Source organism: Rissa tridactyla, chromosome Z (assembly GCF_028500815.1).
Source record: "Rissa tridactyla isolate bRisTri1 chromosome Z, bRisTri1.patW.cur.20221130, whole genome shotgun sequence".
NCBI classification, from domain to species: Eukaryota; Metazoa; Chordata; class Aves; order Charadriiformes; family Laridae; genus Rissa; species Rissa tridactyla.
The window spans coordinates 34,190,885-34,203,675 of NC_071497.1; the positions used below are offsets into that span (position 1 = coordinate 34,190,885).

At 39.8% G+C, this 12,791-nt stretch overlaps 1 protein-coding gene across 4 annotated transcripts in view; it reads left to right on the forward strand.

Annotated features, from left to right (window-relative positions):
• The window catches only part of GAK (cyclin G associated kinase), a 76,900-nt gene that overhangs the window by 24,434 nt on the left and 39,675 nt on the right, over positions 1-12,791 (forward strand). For all 4 annotated transcript variants that reach the window (XM_054186504.1, XM_054186505.1, XM_054186506.1 and 1 more), the window contains exons 8-11: positions 2,571-2,706; positions 3,329-3,441; positions 3,988-4,099; positions 6,291-6,414. In XM_054186504.1, the coding sequence (XP_054042479.1) occupies positions 2,571-2,706; positions 3,329-3,441; positions 3,988-4,099; positions 6,291-6,414 (485 nt within the window). The remainder of the gene's footprint in view (positions 1-2,570; positions 2,707-3,328; positions 3,442-3,987; positions 4,100-6,290; positions 6,415-12,791) is intronic.

Genomic DNA, 12,791 nt, shown 5'->3' on the forward strand with positions numbered 1-12,791 from the left:
TGTTATAAGAATTGAATAGCCTTCTGATTGTAGGAAATAAAGGGACAATCATTTCAGGCTCATTTTCTTCAAATCTTTATCAAAACAAGCATTTTAGAAGTGATGTTGTGTCCCCCTACTGTCATTTAAACAAGTTGATTAACACTTTAATGCTTACCTAGCTGATGCATTGCATAACAGAATGTATGTGAGTTAGAAATACAAAAGACCATATTCTGTCCCACAAATAAAATGAGTCTTCTTGAAGCACAGGATGAAGTTAAGAAATAAAACTTCTGAGCCTTTTTGTAAGAAAAATTGTGGTCTTGAACATGTTTAACATCGCAAGACTACTGATTTTTTTATACTGTGAAATTCATGAAATGGATTTATTGTAATGATATTTAAAAAGACAGGTAGGAGAATCCCTGAAACTGAGAACTTCCATGAAAGGAGGAAAATCCCAGAAACCTATTTAGCAGCAGCATAGCTGTTTTGAGCTCTCTAATTGACACACTGAACAAATGAATGTTTCACTAAGTATTCTGTCCTCAGAGAAACATCAAGACTATTATTTCTAAAGGATTTGAAGCACTGGGACTGTATATAGAGTTGCATGAGTCAGCAGTTGATGATTGAAACCTGTGATTTGCAGGCAGTGTTAGGAAGCTTAATCAATTTCACAGTCTAAAATTCTGCTTTAAATATCGTTGCCTGAATTAAAGACAGCACAAATAAGAACAACCATCCAATGGGTTCATGAATTAAAAGATTTATAAGCTTTTGTCACTCTGTGATAAGTTTAACACAAAGAAGGTGCGTGCTACAGTGCTCCTTTTGTCCTCGGCTGTGGGGACCTTCTAGCTTCTTGTAGGACCATGACACTATCTATCACAGGGTACAAGATAAGGTGTAGAAATACAGGATAAGGTGTTTCATTATCCTTGGGTCAATATCTTTGCAACACTCCTTTGCTGAGTGGACGAGGAGGAACAGGACAGAAGTGTGCCATGATCTGCTCGTGTCCCTGTCTGGGGCTGCAGCAGTCAAAGACAGGAGAACCACAAATTGAAGAGGCCACTCTCCACTGGCATGGGCAGCTCCTGCCTCCCTGCCTGGGCCTCTCCCAGCCTCATACCAAGGTTGTCCATTCCATGCCTCCAGGTTGGCCAGGAGACACCCATCCTGGGTGAAAAATGCTGGCCACCACCAGTGGCCACTACATCACTAGTGCTAGTGCCAGGAGCTCAGTCCTAGGGAACCCAGTGAAAAAAGGCACAGAGCTCCTTTTGCCCCTGGCTTTAGGGAGATTCTATCTCCCTGTAAGACCACCATGGGTTAGGGGTTAGTGTAATCTGTCCTGTAGACTGTTGTCAGCTCTCCAGCTCAGTGGCAGAGGAGGAAGACGACAGGAGTGTGCTGTGGTCTGTGTGTTTCACTGTCCAGATGTCCAACTGTATTACAAAGCAGCTGCTCTCCATCACTGTGGGCAGCCCCTGCCTCCAGGCCCTCCCCTCCCTTCCACTGCTCACCTGACTGCTCATCTGCTGGCACAGCCCTTTTTATAGCCATCCTGGGCTGGCAGTGTCACCAGCTGCCACTGCCAGTGTTCTGCCTGCTGTGACACCACCATGACATCTGTGTACTGATTGCTGGGTAAAAAACTGTCTGGATGGCCAGGCCCAAAGAGTTGTGGTGAATGGAGTTAAATCCAGTTGGCGGCTGGTCACAGGTGGTGAAAGGCTCTACAGAGGGATCTGGACAGGCTGGATCAATGGGCTGAGACCAATTGTATGAGGTACAACAAGGCCAAGTGCCAGGTCCTGCACTTGGGTCAGAACAACCCCATGCAATGCTGAAGACTTGTGGAAGAGTGGCTGGAAAGCTGCCTGCTGGAAAAGGACCTGGGAATATTGGTTGGCAGATGATTAAATATGAGCCAGCAGTGTGCCCAAGTGGCTAAGAAGGCCAACAGTGTCCTGTCTTGTATGAGAAATAGTGTGGCCAGCCGGACTAGGGAAGTGATTATCCCCCTGTACTCAGCACTGGTGAGGCTACACCTTGAATACTGTGTTCAGTTTTGGGTCCCTCACTACAAGAAAGGCATTGAGGTGCTGCAGCATGTCCAAAGAAGAGCAACGAAGCTGGTGAAGCACAAATGTGATGAGTAGCGGCTGAGGGAACTGGGGTTGTTTAGTCTGAGGGAAAGGAGGCTGAGGGGAGACCTTATCACTTTCTACAATTACCTGAAAGGAGGTTGTAGCAATGTGGGTGTCAATGTCTTCTCCAAAGCAACAAGCGATAAGATGAGAGGAAATGGCATCAGGTTGCACTAGGGGAGGTTTACATTGGATATTAGGAAAAATTTCTTCACTGAAAGTATTATCAAGCATTGGAACAGGCTGTCCAGAGAAGAGGTGGAGTCACCATCCCTGGAGCTGTTTAGAAGATGCATAGACTTGGCACCTAGGGACATGGTTTAGCAGTGGACTTGGCAGTTAATGGCTGGGTTAACACATGATCTTAAGGTTTCTTCCAGCCTAAATGATTCCATGAATCTATTAAATATTTCTGCCTCTATCTCTGTGTAGGCACTGGGCTGTATCCTGTACTTGCTGTGCTTTAGGCAACATCCATTTGAAGATGGAGCAAAACTTCGCATAGTCAATGGGAAATACGTCATCCCACAAAATGACACCCGCTATTCAGTGTTTCATGATCTCATTCGTAAGTTTTCAATGTTAAATTTAATTTGGTGTCTTTATGGGTACACCTTATTATTGACAGTGTTGTATTACTGATAGTTTAATGTTATTGATATGTGATGGTGAATAAGGTTAACTGCAACAGTTTATTGTTTTATTAAAAATTGTAATCCATCATCAAGGAACTTAAAAATTTCAAATGAAACTTTTGGGGTTTTTTAGTGCTACTGCCTGTCTTGCTTAGGATCTGAATTGCTCCATAGGAACAACTACTGTTTTGATTTGGTTTCTCTGGATTTGCGTTAGAAATCCTATTTTCTTTAAATTTCAAATAGATTACTAGAAACTTTAATTCCAGTGCCAGAAATATGCCTCCAACTCCAACAGTATTATGTATAAAGTTACTTCTGAGGTTATTCATTAACTGATCCTAGAGTATATTTGCTGAATTATTCTTAACACTAAATGGTGTTTTTCTTGGATACCTGTTATGATAGTTGTGTTTGGATGTGGATTTAGCAGTTGCTCCAGTCTGTTCACATATTTGATTGCTTATTGGATTGGAGTGCACTGAAGGTATTACTAATCTCTGGGAGAAAAGCTCCAAAGGGTTTCTGCTATATTGTCTGAATCTCCTTTTTAAGGCTCCGCGTTGAAGGTGAACCCAGAGGAGAGATTGTCAATCACTGAACTTGTGAATCAACTGCAGGAGATAGCAGCAGCTAGGAATGTGAATCCTAAATCCCCCATCACAGAGGTAAGTTGCCTCATAAGGAGAGAAAGGAGACCTAATCAATAAGACTCCTCCCTTATCCAGTGGGTGTGAGTACAGTAACATGTCAGAGCAGGTCCCCTGTTCCTTAGTCTCTTGAAAGTTACACAGTAACTTGTTTTGAAATTCCGTTGAATTGATCTGTATCACTTGTAGGATCTTTGAAAATATGTCTTTTAAAGCACAGAGCTTGCATGACATTAAAGGAAGCTGGTTGTAGTTCTTACTGCATGTTGAAAAGCTTCTCATGATCTTGGGTCATTCTTTAGTATGCAAGTGCATACTTTTACTTGCACAGAAAAATCTAATATATGAAGGCTCTGCCTATACTAACCTGAAACGCGCTTAGATGTTCTCTGTTTGATGCTTAATTTGTGCAGTTTGTGATGAATCAGTTAGTATATCTTAACTTCCTGGCTTTCTCCTGAAGGTTCAGTTTGCTTATTCTCACCAAGTAAAAGTAATTTACAAAGCATAACAAGTTGGCTAAATTGGCAAGAAAATACTCACAGTGAATATTAATCTCCTCAGCTCCTGGAACAAAATGGAGGCTATGGAAACAATCCTCAGCCTCGGACATCAGTGACCTCTGTTTCACAGAGCTCCAAGCCTGCAGGACAGCTGAACAATATGTACAATGCAGGTAAGCGCAGAAAGAGACATCATCTTAGTGTAAAACCAATTGCATGTCTTTTATATGGGAAAAAAAAAAACCTTTGGGGGTTTTAGACATTTTGTACAAGTACTAACTATTTTATGTTTCTATCGCTGTTTCTAACCTTGTTTTATTTTTTCCAGGGTTTGGTTGTATGTTGGTACATTCAAACAAATTTCTCAAGTTCATTGCTTGGCAAAATAAAATTCTTTTTTCTATGTAAAATAATTGAAACTAAAATGCATTATTGACCTGTAGAGGAGAGAGAGTTGAAATAAATGAACTAAAACTTGATGACAGTGGCAGATACAGTAGGCAATAACGTTCTTAAGAGCTGTAGTGAAAATATTCTTCAGGTTATGACAAATGAATAAAAATGGCTTATTTTAAACCCAAAACTTTCCCATTCAATGAGGCAACGATATTTGAAAATGTCTTTTGTGAAGAGGATAATTTAAGAGGAGTTTAAACTTAAAAATCTTCTCAGAGGTGCTGTATTTTAACTGAAACCTTGTTACTCTGTGGCCGAAGGTACTGAAGTTAGTATATATCCTGAGTTTGGGGACAATATTGGATCTTTGGTGTAAGGAAGTAACAGTTGCCTTTGCTTTCCAAGAACAACTACTTAACAACAGATGTGTTAGAGCTTAAAAGATAGCAGCCATTCTTTGACTTTTGGTGTAACTTTATGCTCAAGTGGGCTTGTTGGTGTCTAATGGTTGAAGTAGCCCAATAAAGAAACACAGAAGCAATTGCAGGGATTTTGGCTATGGACCACAGTAATTCATTAATGCTAAGGAGTCACTGACCTGACATGTTTATTTTAGCCTGCAAAAGGCTTGTATGAGGAAGAAATACTTCCATAAATCTCTGGGGTCCACCTCTGCCTCCTTGCCTCTCCCCTCCAAAAAAGGCTTTTGACCCCTGTCATAGTTTGAAGTGCATCTGACAGAGTGATCGTAGTCTAAAGCTGTTTACTTTTGTCACTTCCAAAAGACTCGTGTCTGACAGCCTCAAAGGGAAAAAGCACCACCTAAACTCAGTTTATTGGCTGTCCAGTCAGTACTTTCATAAGCAGCCATAGCTGGTACTGCCATAAGCCCAGCTTATCATGGGAGGATTGTGCAGGAAGGACTTAAGGATATGGTTGCACCTTGGAACATCACTGGTGATGAGGATGAGTTGTGGTTCCATCTGAGGAAAAACAGTAGTTGGACTAGCAGTACTAAATAGAGTCAACCATAAACGTCTCTAAAATGACACAATTTAAAGCTGACATACCCATTCTGTAAAAATAGATAGTCCAGAGTTCATTCAGCTGAAAATAGTTGTACTTAATATAGTAAAGAAAATGAGAAGTTTGATAGGCTTATTTGCATCTCATTTCTTATTAAAAGGCAATTTCTGCATCCGTCTTATCATATATCATATGTGAATATGGAACATTTCAATTAATGTAGAAGATACCAAGGGAATATTTCATACTATATTCAGTTTTCCTTCCAGCTTGATATTTCTTGTTTCGTATTACTTGTGATGAATTGCCAATGAGAAAAAGGATATTAATGTTCCAGGGAAACTTTTAAAATGGAGTAATATTTATTGCAGTAATGTTATCTGTGTATCAATTTCTGTGGAAGAACCCAGCTTCCTAATAGAATTATAATCAAAAGGCTGTTTGGCCATTAGTTTTGTGCAAGAAAGAGCACTGTTTCTTGTATACAATCATATTAATAGGGATCTTGTTCTTAACAAGTCACTTAATTATGCCAGCTGCTTTTGAAGCCCTGCATTAAAATGTCTCTACTGGGGGTGCTTAAGTAGATTTGCTAATGATAAGCTGCACTTAAAGTGACTGATAGTAAAGAGAGTCAGTATTTAGCTGCACTGGCAATATGGAATAAATGCTTTACTTCCAGAAATTTTTCACCTTGTTTTCTCTTAAATGCAAACAGTCAATTAAACAATGTGTTATGTAGTTTACTAGTACCTCATGACCACAAGTAGTACTATTTTTTTGAATAGGTCATAGTTAAGGAGAACTTTAGAACTGTGAGCCTTACAGCAAGGCATAGCTTGTATATGCATTCACTTCCAGCTTTGTAGGCAACTTGCTTTAGTATGGAGCCCATTGCAGGATATGACTTAAAGTACAATTATTTTTATTTAACTACTCTAGGCCTGACCGTTGCGGAATGTGACCAGACTTATGGAGGGTTCTTTGATATTCTGAGGGGTGGAACAGAGCGATTTTTCACTAATATTAAGGATACATCTTCTAAAGTTATCCAGTCTGTGGCCAAGTGAGTAAAAAAAAAAAAAAAATTAAAAAAATTAAAACTGTGCTGGTAAGAGTTCTAAATGGAGGGTCAGGAGCTTACTCCAGAAATCATCAAATTCAGCATACTTTTCCAAGTATGAGCTCTAATAGATGGTATTAGAGAGATTGATATTAATAGAAAAGTTACTTTAGCAATTATATACTAGAAATGAGAATGCTGGGGGCAAAAGCCTGTCCATAAGTACTGCTTTCCCTGCTGTATTTTAGATACTGAAAGCTTGGGAGACATCAGCAGGTGGGGTCTGGAGTAGGGTGGAGAGGTATGGAATAGGACTGTCATGGTTCAGAATGAATGAAATGAATTAATAGGTAGAGCCTCCGTGAATAAGAGAGGAAGAAAAAAAGGTGGCGTGGTGAAAGATAGAAATAAAGAGAATGGAGGTGAGAAGAAAAAATGCAGGGAAATAGTGTATAAGCTCTGCTCTCCAGTTCAGTTTTCAGGTGGAGTTCTGTGCTCTCAAGGCAAAGTGAGAGGGTCTGCACTGTTTGTCTAGTTTTCTCTGTGTTACTTGAAAGAATATTGCTGTTCTGGTGTATGTGTTCTCAGATACCTAGTGTGTGATTATTTTTGTCTAATCAGATTTTCAGTCCCATTCTAAACGTTTCTGGTACCTCTATATGATCCGTATTTATCAGTCTGTATGATTCATACCTTCTTAACAAAACTTTATGCAGTGTAAAAGTTTTTTCTTAGTTCTAGGAAGAGCAAGTAAGTCACCACTGAATACCATGTCTGAACTAGAACTTCCTAAGGAATACTGAACCTTGTCTCTCACTAGGGTTTGTGGCCCTTTAATTGGGATACTGCACTATGGCTTGTGAGGTCTATTGCTTGCAACTTTTTTTTCTGTCACTGCATGTAATTTGTGTGTGGTGCCGCTCTAAAATGCGTGTAATGATCTATAGGTTTTGCACCTCCATAGCCACTTCAAGTGATTTTTAGATGTTTGCACTTAAACATTTGTTTAAACTTCCTGTGCATGGCTTAGAAAAGCCAGGACTACGGTTGCAAAAGCCGTGCAGCGTTGGTTTGTCCTTAAGCTTTCTACAGAAGCAATTGGGACAGTAGCATCAAACTTTTCACCCTGGGGAAAACGCACTGACTCAAGAGAAGACAGGGAGGTGTATAAGGGGAATGAACTGTTGCATGATGAAAAGCAGTGACTTGCTAGCAGCTTAGCAGAACTGTAGGAATTCTATGTATGAAGTAACATGATGAGCTACAGCTTTTAAGCAACTGCTCTCCATTTTATCTTTTTGACATGTGTTGTCTTGCAGGCCTCTTTGTACCTGCTTCCTTCTGTGGAACTGATCTTTCTCTCCCCTCCTCTTCAGTCCTACTTCTGTTCCTTTTGTGGTATCTTTTTAAATGAAGTGTACTGTGTGATAAAACATAGAAATATTCTGCAGATTCCTTGCCTTTGACAGCTCTGCTATTTATAAACTCAAAGGTACTTAATTCCTTGTCTTAAATTCTGCCAATTTTGCTTGTATTTAAGTCTTGCAGTGGAAAAATTTCTTCCTTTGTGACAGATAACACTTAAATTTTTCTCTGCCTCTGACGAAGTTATAAGCCCTACTTTCCCTTGCCTATGTTCCTGTATTAGATATTACTCTGATACTATATTTTGATTTATATACTACATGCTTCTCAAGTACTCCTGCACTTCACTTTTTTGTGCTCTTGTCTCCACGTGATGTTCTGGATTTTTGTGCCTCCGTCAGTCAGTTATGTGTGAAGAAGTTTCTTCTTCCTTCTTGCAAGCGGTTTCTTCCTTACCACTGGAAGTTTAATTACCTGTTTGAATTTCATCTTGTGCTGTTTTCCCCTTTCTAGTGGTGGATTAGGACTGTCTAAAATTTACTTTTTAATATGGAATGGCTTATGCTGTGCCTGCACCTTATTTTTATTTCCCTTACCTAACAGGTGTGTGTGGCTTTTTGCTTTGTGTGATTTGCTTTAGTTCCATAGTAAAGTGTAGCGTGCAAGGAATAAACCAGTAACTGCACACACAACTGCATCTGCAGAACTCAGCTGGCAGCTTCTGAAATATAGGACAGTGAGCACTTAGTGTCTGAAAAGACTGTTCAGTTCGCATGCTCTTCTCTACAATTATTTGTTGATTATGGTGACTGCCCAAAATAAGTCTTGCATCTATCTTATTCTTGGAGTTGTTATGCTACTTCTGAATTTCTGTTTAGTGTTCTATGGCTGAACTGTACTCTTGGCACTTTAGTTAGAATCCATTTTTTGACAAAAACGGGAAAGTATTACTAAGACGGAACTTGAGGCTCTTGAGTCCTGCATAGAGCCCCATGGCAGGATCATTTATGCCTTAAATTTGTGTGGAACATAAGGTACTGTTGTGGAATCCTCTAACTGCTTCAAACCTTATCCGGCATGACTACTTTGTGGTAGTGTTTGAGTCTCTATCAGGAATGCAAGTTCATATCTTGTGGAACTTACTAAATATTAGTCAGAAAAGCTCATTACTTTTACATCTTAGTTGTATTAATTACAGAAAGTCACATGTGGATATTTACAAGAATTGAGTAGCTTGTGAATGTAATTGTTTCACCTGGTTTTGGTGTGTAGGTGTTAATGGGTGGGAGTATTGTAATATCCAAATTAGATCAACAAGCCACAGGCCTTTTCCAGCTGAAGTGGGGATCCAGTGCTTCTATGGGCTGTGATTAATTGACAAAGGATTGTCAGAGAGCGTATGTTAAGTCCCGAGGTTCATCATGAGGAGATCAGTCCCTCAGAGATGTTTTGGACTAGTCTGATGGAATAAGGGTTTATATTTAGGTGACTTGTGCACATCCCCTCTGTTGACAGAGCATGTGAGACTGTCAGACTTTTGTTTATGCTCTGCTCTAACATAGACAAATCTTGGTTTTGTGGGAGACCCTCTGTCTTCATACAGCTGCCTTTTTGTTTGCTTGTGTTATCTAAGTGAATTTGATCATTGGGTTGGGGAGTGAAAGGACAGTAGATAATTATGCTAGTGAGAATCAGTTACTTCAGTACTTATTTTCTAGATAGTATTTAACCAATACTGAAAGAGAAACACTTTCCACCTATAGTTTCCCAATGTTCTTTGGTGGCCCTTGGTTCTGTAATATACATTCCTTGATAAGTCTGTCATGTGTATACAGTTCACTGAAATGGTAAAACATGAGTTAGTGTGAGCAATACTTAGGGTTACGCAGGACCTAAGGTAGTCTCAGGTTCTTTAGCATTTAACATGCTTAGTATTTAACGTTCTGTATTCTGCTGAGAGTCCCAGCACTGGGCTTATGTATTCTTAAAATATTTATGCTTTAACCAAGCTGAAGTGTTAATTCTTGGTTTGCATCCACCATAGGACATATCTCTTTTTGTCATGATCATTCTCTGCCTTTACAAACTTGTGTTGTGACTACAGCTGATAACCATGAGGGATGTGAGAATACCTCTTCTACCGTTGCATACTTGACTGCCTTTGCAAAACTCTTCAACATGAGAAGCAGACATTCTGGACAAACTAAAATGTCTCTTCCTTGTCATGCATTTTCCTCACCCGTATCCTGGTTTGAGGTAAAACAGAACCAATTTCCTTTTCAGTAACTTTATTTTTCAGTTAAGCCTCTTCCAGTTCTGAAATTAATGGCATATTCTTCAGACATTGTCTGCTTCCAGAGCGATAAGGCCTGTTGTTTATAGTGAATACCAAGGAATGGTATGCAGAGAGGCTCTTGCTTATACTTACTGCTATAGCAACCAAGGTCAGCTAACTTTGTTATATGTCCCATTGGAGGGTCAGAGTTGGAAAAGTGTAGAGGGGTTTCATCTGTGGGGAGGAGCGGACAGGACAGGTGACCCAAAGCTGACCAATAGGATATTCCATCCCATCTGCCCCTTGCTCAGTGTAAGAGCTGAGGCATCAAAGGGGTCAGGCTCTTTCACCAATGGCTGGTGTCCAAGGAGGACTCTGTCTACCTTTGATCCTGATCCGTGTGTTCCTGAATGCAGTTCTGGAATCCAGTTCCCATCCATCACCAAGTCCAGTCTGGGTTGTTCCCAGTGTGTGCTGGTGATGTGATCATTGTCGTGGGAGCTCAATACTGGTTTTATATATATTGTATATATTTCATCATTTTCGTGATAATATTATTATATTTTCTTTTTATTGTTTTATTATTAATATTTCATTAGTTTAGTTTCTTTTTCAACCTGTAAGTTCTTTCTTCCTCTCATTCTGTCTTTTCTCCTCAAACCACGACAGATTTATTGGTGCCCAACATGAGCCACGACCAGGGCTCTGACAGATTACCTGTATATTTTGAATTCTGGCTTGCTTAGTTGAGAGGGTATCGAATTTTTCCTTTGAGAGTTGTGAGGGGTTGGAAATTAAAACAGGTAACTCACATCATGTTATTCTTAAGCAAAATGTTATATCATGCCTTTATAGGACTTTGTTTAAAGTTATTTGATGCAATGGTGTTTAACTTAAGCACTCCTCATGTTGGAGTCTGTCATCTCATTAAGTAGGCTCTCTCCTTCCTACTTACCATTGCTTATCTGTGAACTGTGAAGTTATTTCCTTTATCTGCAGACAGACTTCTTTCTACAGTGGAAGAATTAGTGTTTTGTAGTTGCTGCAAAAAAAGTTAATTTTTTCTTCTCTCCCATAATAGCCTTTATCTTAGTTCAAATTTGGTTTCTTGTTTATTCTAGTAAGTCTAATAAAGTCTGAAAACTAAAACATGTGTCACAGGCTACTAAGAACAGGAGGGTAAATGAGGGCCATCCTGATTGCTGCCCCAGCCACCTCACTTGCAGGTGTTGCAATCTCCATTGCAGATTCAGGTCAGGCAGGAACAGTTTATAGCTAGATGAAAGAGAACACGGAGCAACAGCAGAGGTTCAGCCCTCTATTGATACAGACTGACCTAGAAGAAAGTACTATTGTGTATGAACACTTAGAGCAGCCTTGCAGTGCATTGTGAAGGGGCCTGATACAGCAGAGCAGCATCTGCAGAGAAGCGAACTTTGTTCCAGCAGATGTGCCCGTGTATGCCTGATAACTCACTCTGCAGCTGTGCGGACCCAACACACCTCTGTTCAATTCGTCGTCTCTTGCTTGTGATGGTGCTGTGCCCTTGTTCAGTTTTTATGCTTATTGAGGTCTGCATCCATACAGGTTGCAGGTGCCCTGTGAAAAGCCATATATAAATGTTTTAAGTATCCAGTGTTCACTGGTATGGAAAACAGCATGCAAAACTTAGGAGCAATCTTGTTTTGCTTTGTCAGAATAGTCTCTTTCAATGAAGACATTATGATCTAGTAATCTAGGGAACAATTAGTTGCCTTTTATTGCTAGCTTTCTTTGCTTCTAAGGTAATTTTGTTTCTGGTTTGAAGCTGCATTAATGTTTAATTTCATGGATCTTTTTGTTGCACTAGGAAGTTGAATGATTAATTCAGTTTTATGAAGCAAAACCAAGTGGCAACAGGTTGATGTGAATTTCAGTGCTGTATTTCTTCCTGGCTCTTCAAAAATAAATTGCAAAAATGGTGCTGTTCAGCTAATGAATAGATGTTTTTCTACTCTTGTGAGTGTAGAGTTGTCAGGAGGAAGATCACTCAGTGTCAGAGTGTTATTTAACTGAAGATGATGTTTTGTATGCTCACATTGTGGCTGTGCTGGTTAGTCTGTCATTCTTTATTCTTTCCCATCTTCAGCTGTTAGTAATACTAGGTAAATATGCACTGTTGTAGAATTTTGTGCTGTAACGGAATCATGGAATTTTCAGAGTTGGAAGGGACCTCTAGACATCATCTAGTCCAACTCCCCTCCTAAAGCAGGATTGCCTAGAGCACATTACTCAGGACTGCATCCAGATGGGTCTTGAATGTCTCCAGAGAAGGGGATTCCACAACCTCCCTGCGCAGCCTGTTCCAGTGCTCTGTCACCCTCACTGTAAAGTTTTTTCTCATATTTGATCAGAACTTCCTATGTTCCAGCTTGTGCCCGTTACCCCTCGTCCTGTCACTGGGAACCACTGAAAAGAGTCTGGCTCCATCCTCCTTAAACCCACCCTTTAGATACTTGTAAACATTAATAAGGGTCTCCCCTCAGCCTTCTCTTCTCCAGGCTAAAGAGTCACAGCTCTCTCAGCCTTTCCTCATAAGGCAGATGCTCCAATCCCTCATATGCTAACTTGTATATTTTGTGAATTTAATTGTTAATTTTAATGTAATTGTATTTAACTTAATTTGCTGGCATCATCTTTTTTTTAATGTTATGGTTTTTAAGTGCAGCTGTTCTCTGGCAAGATTGATGACAACCATTTA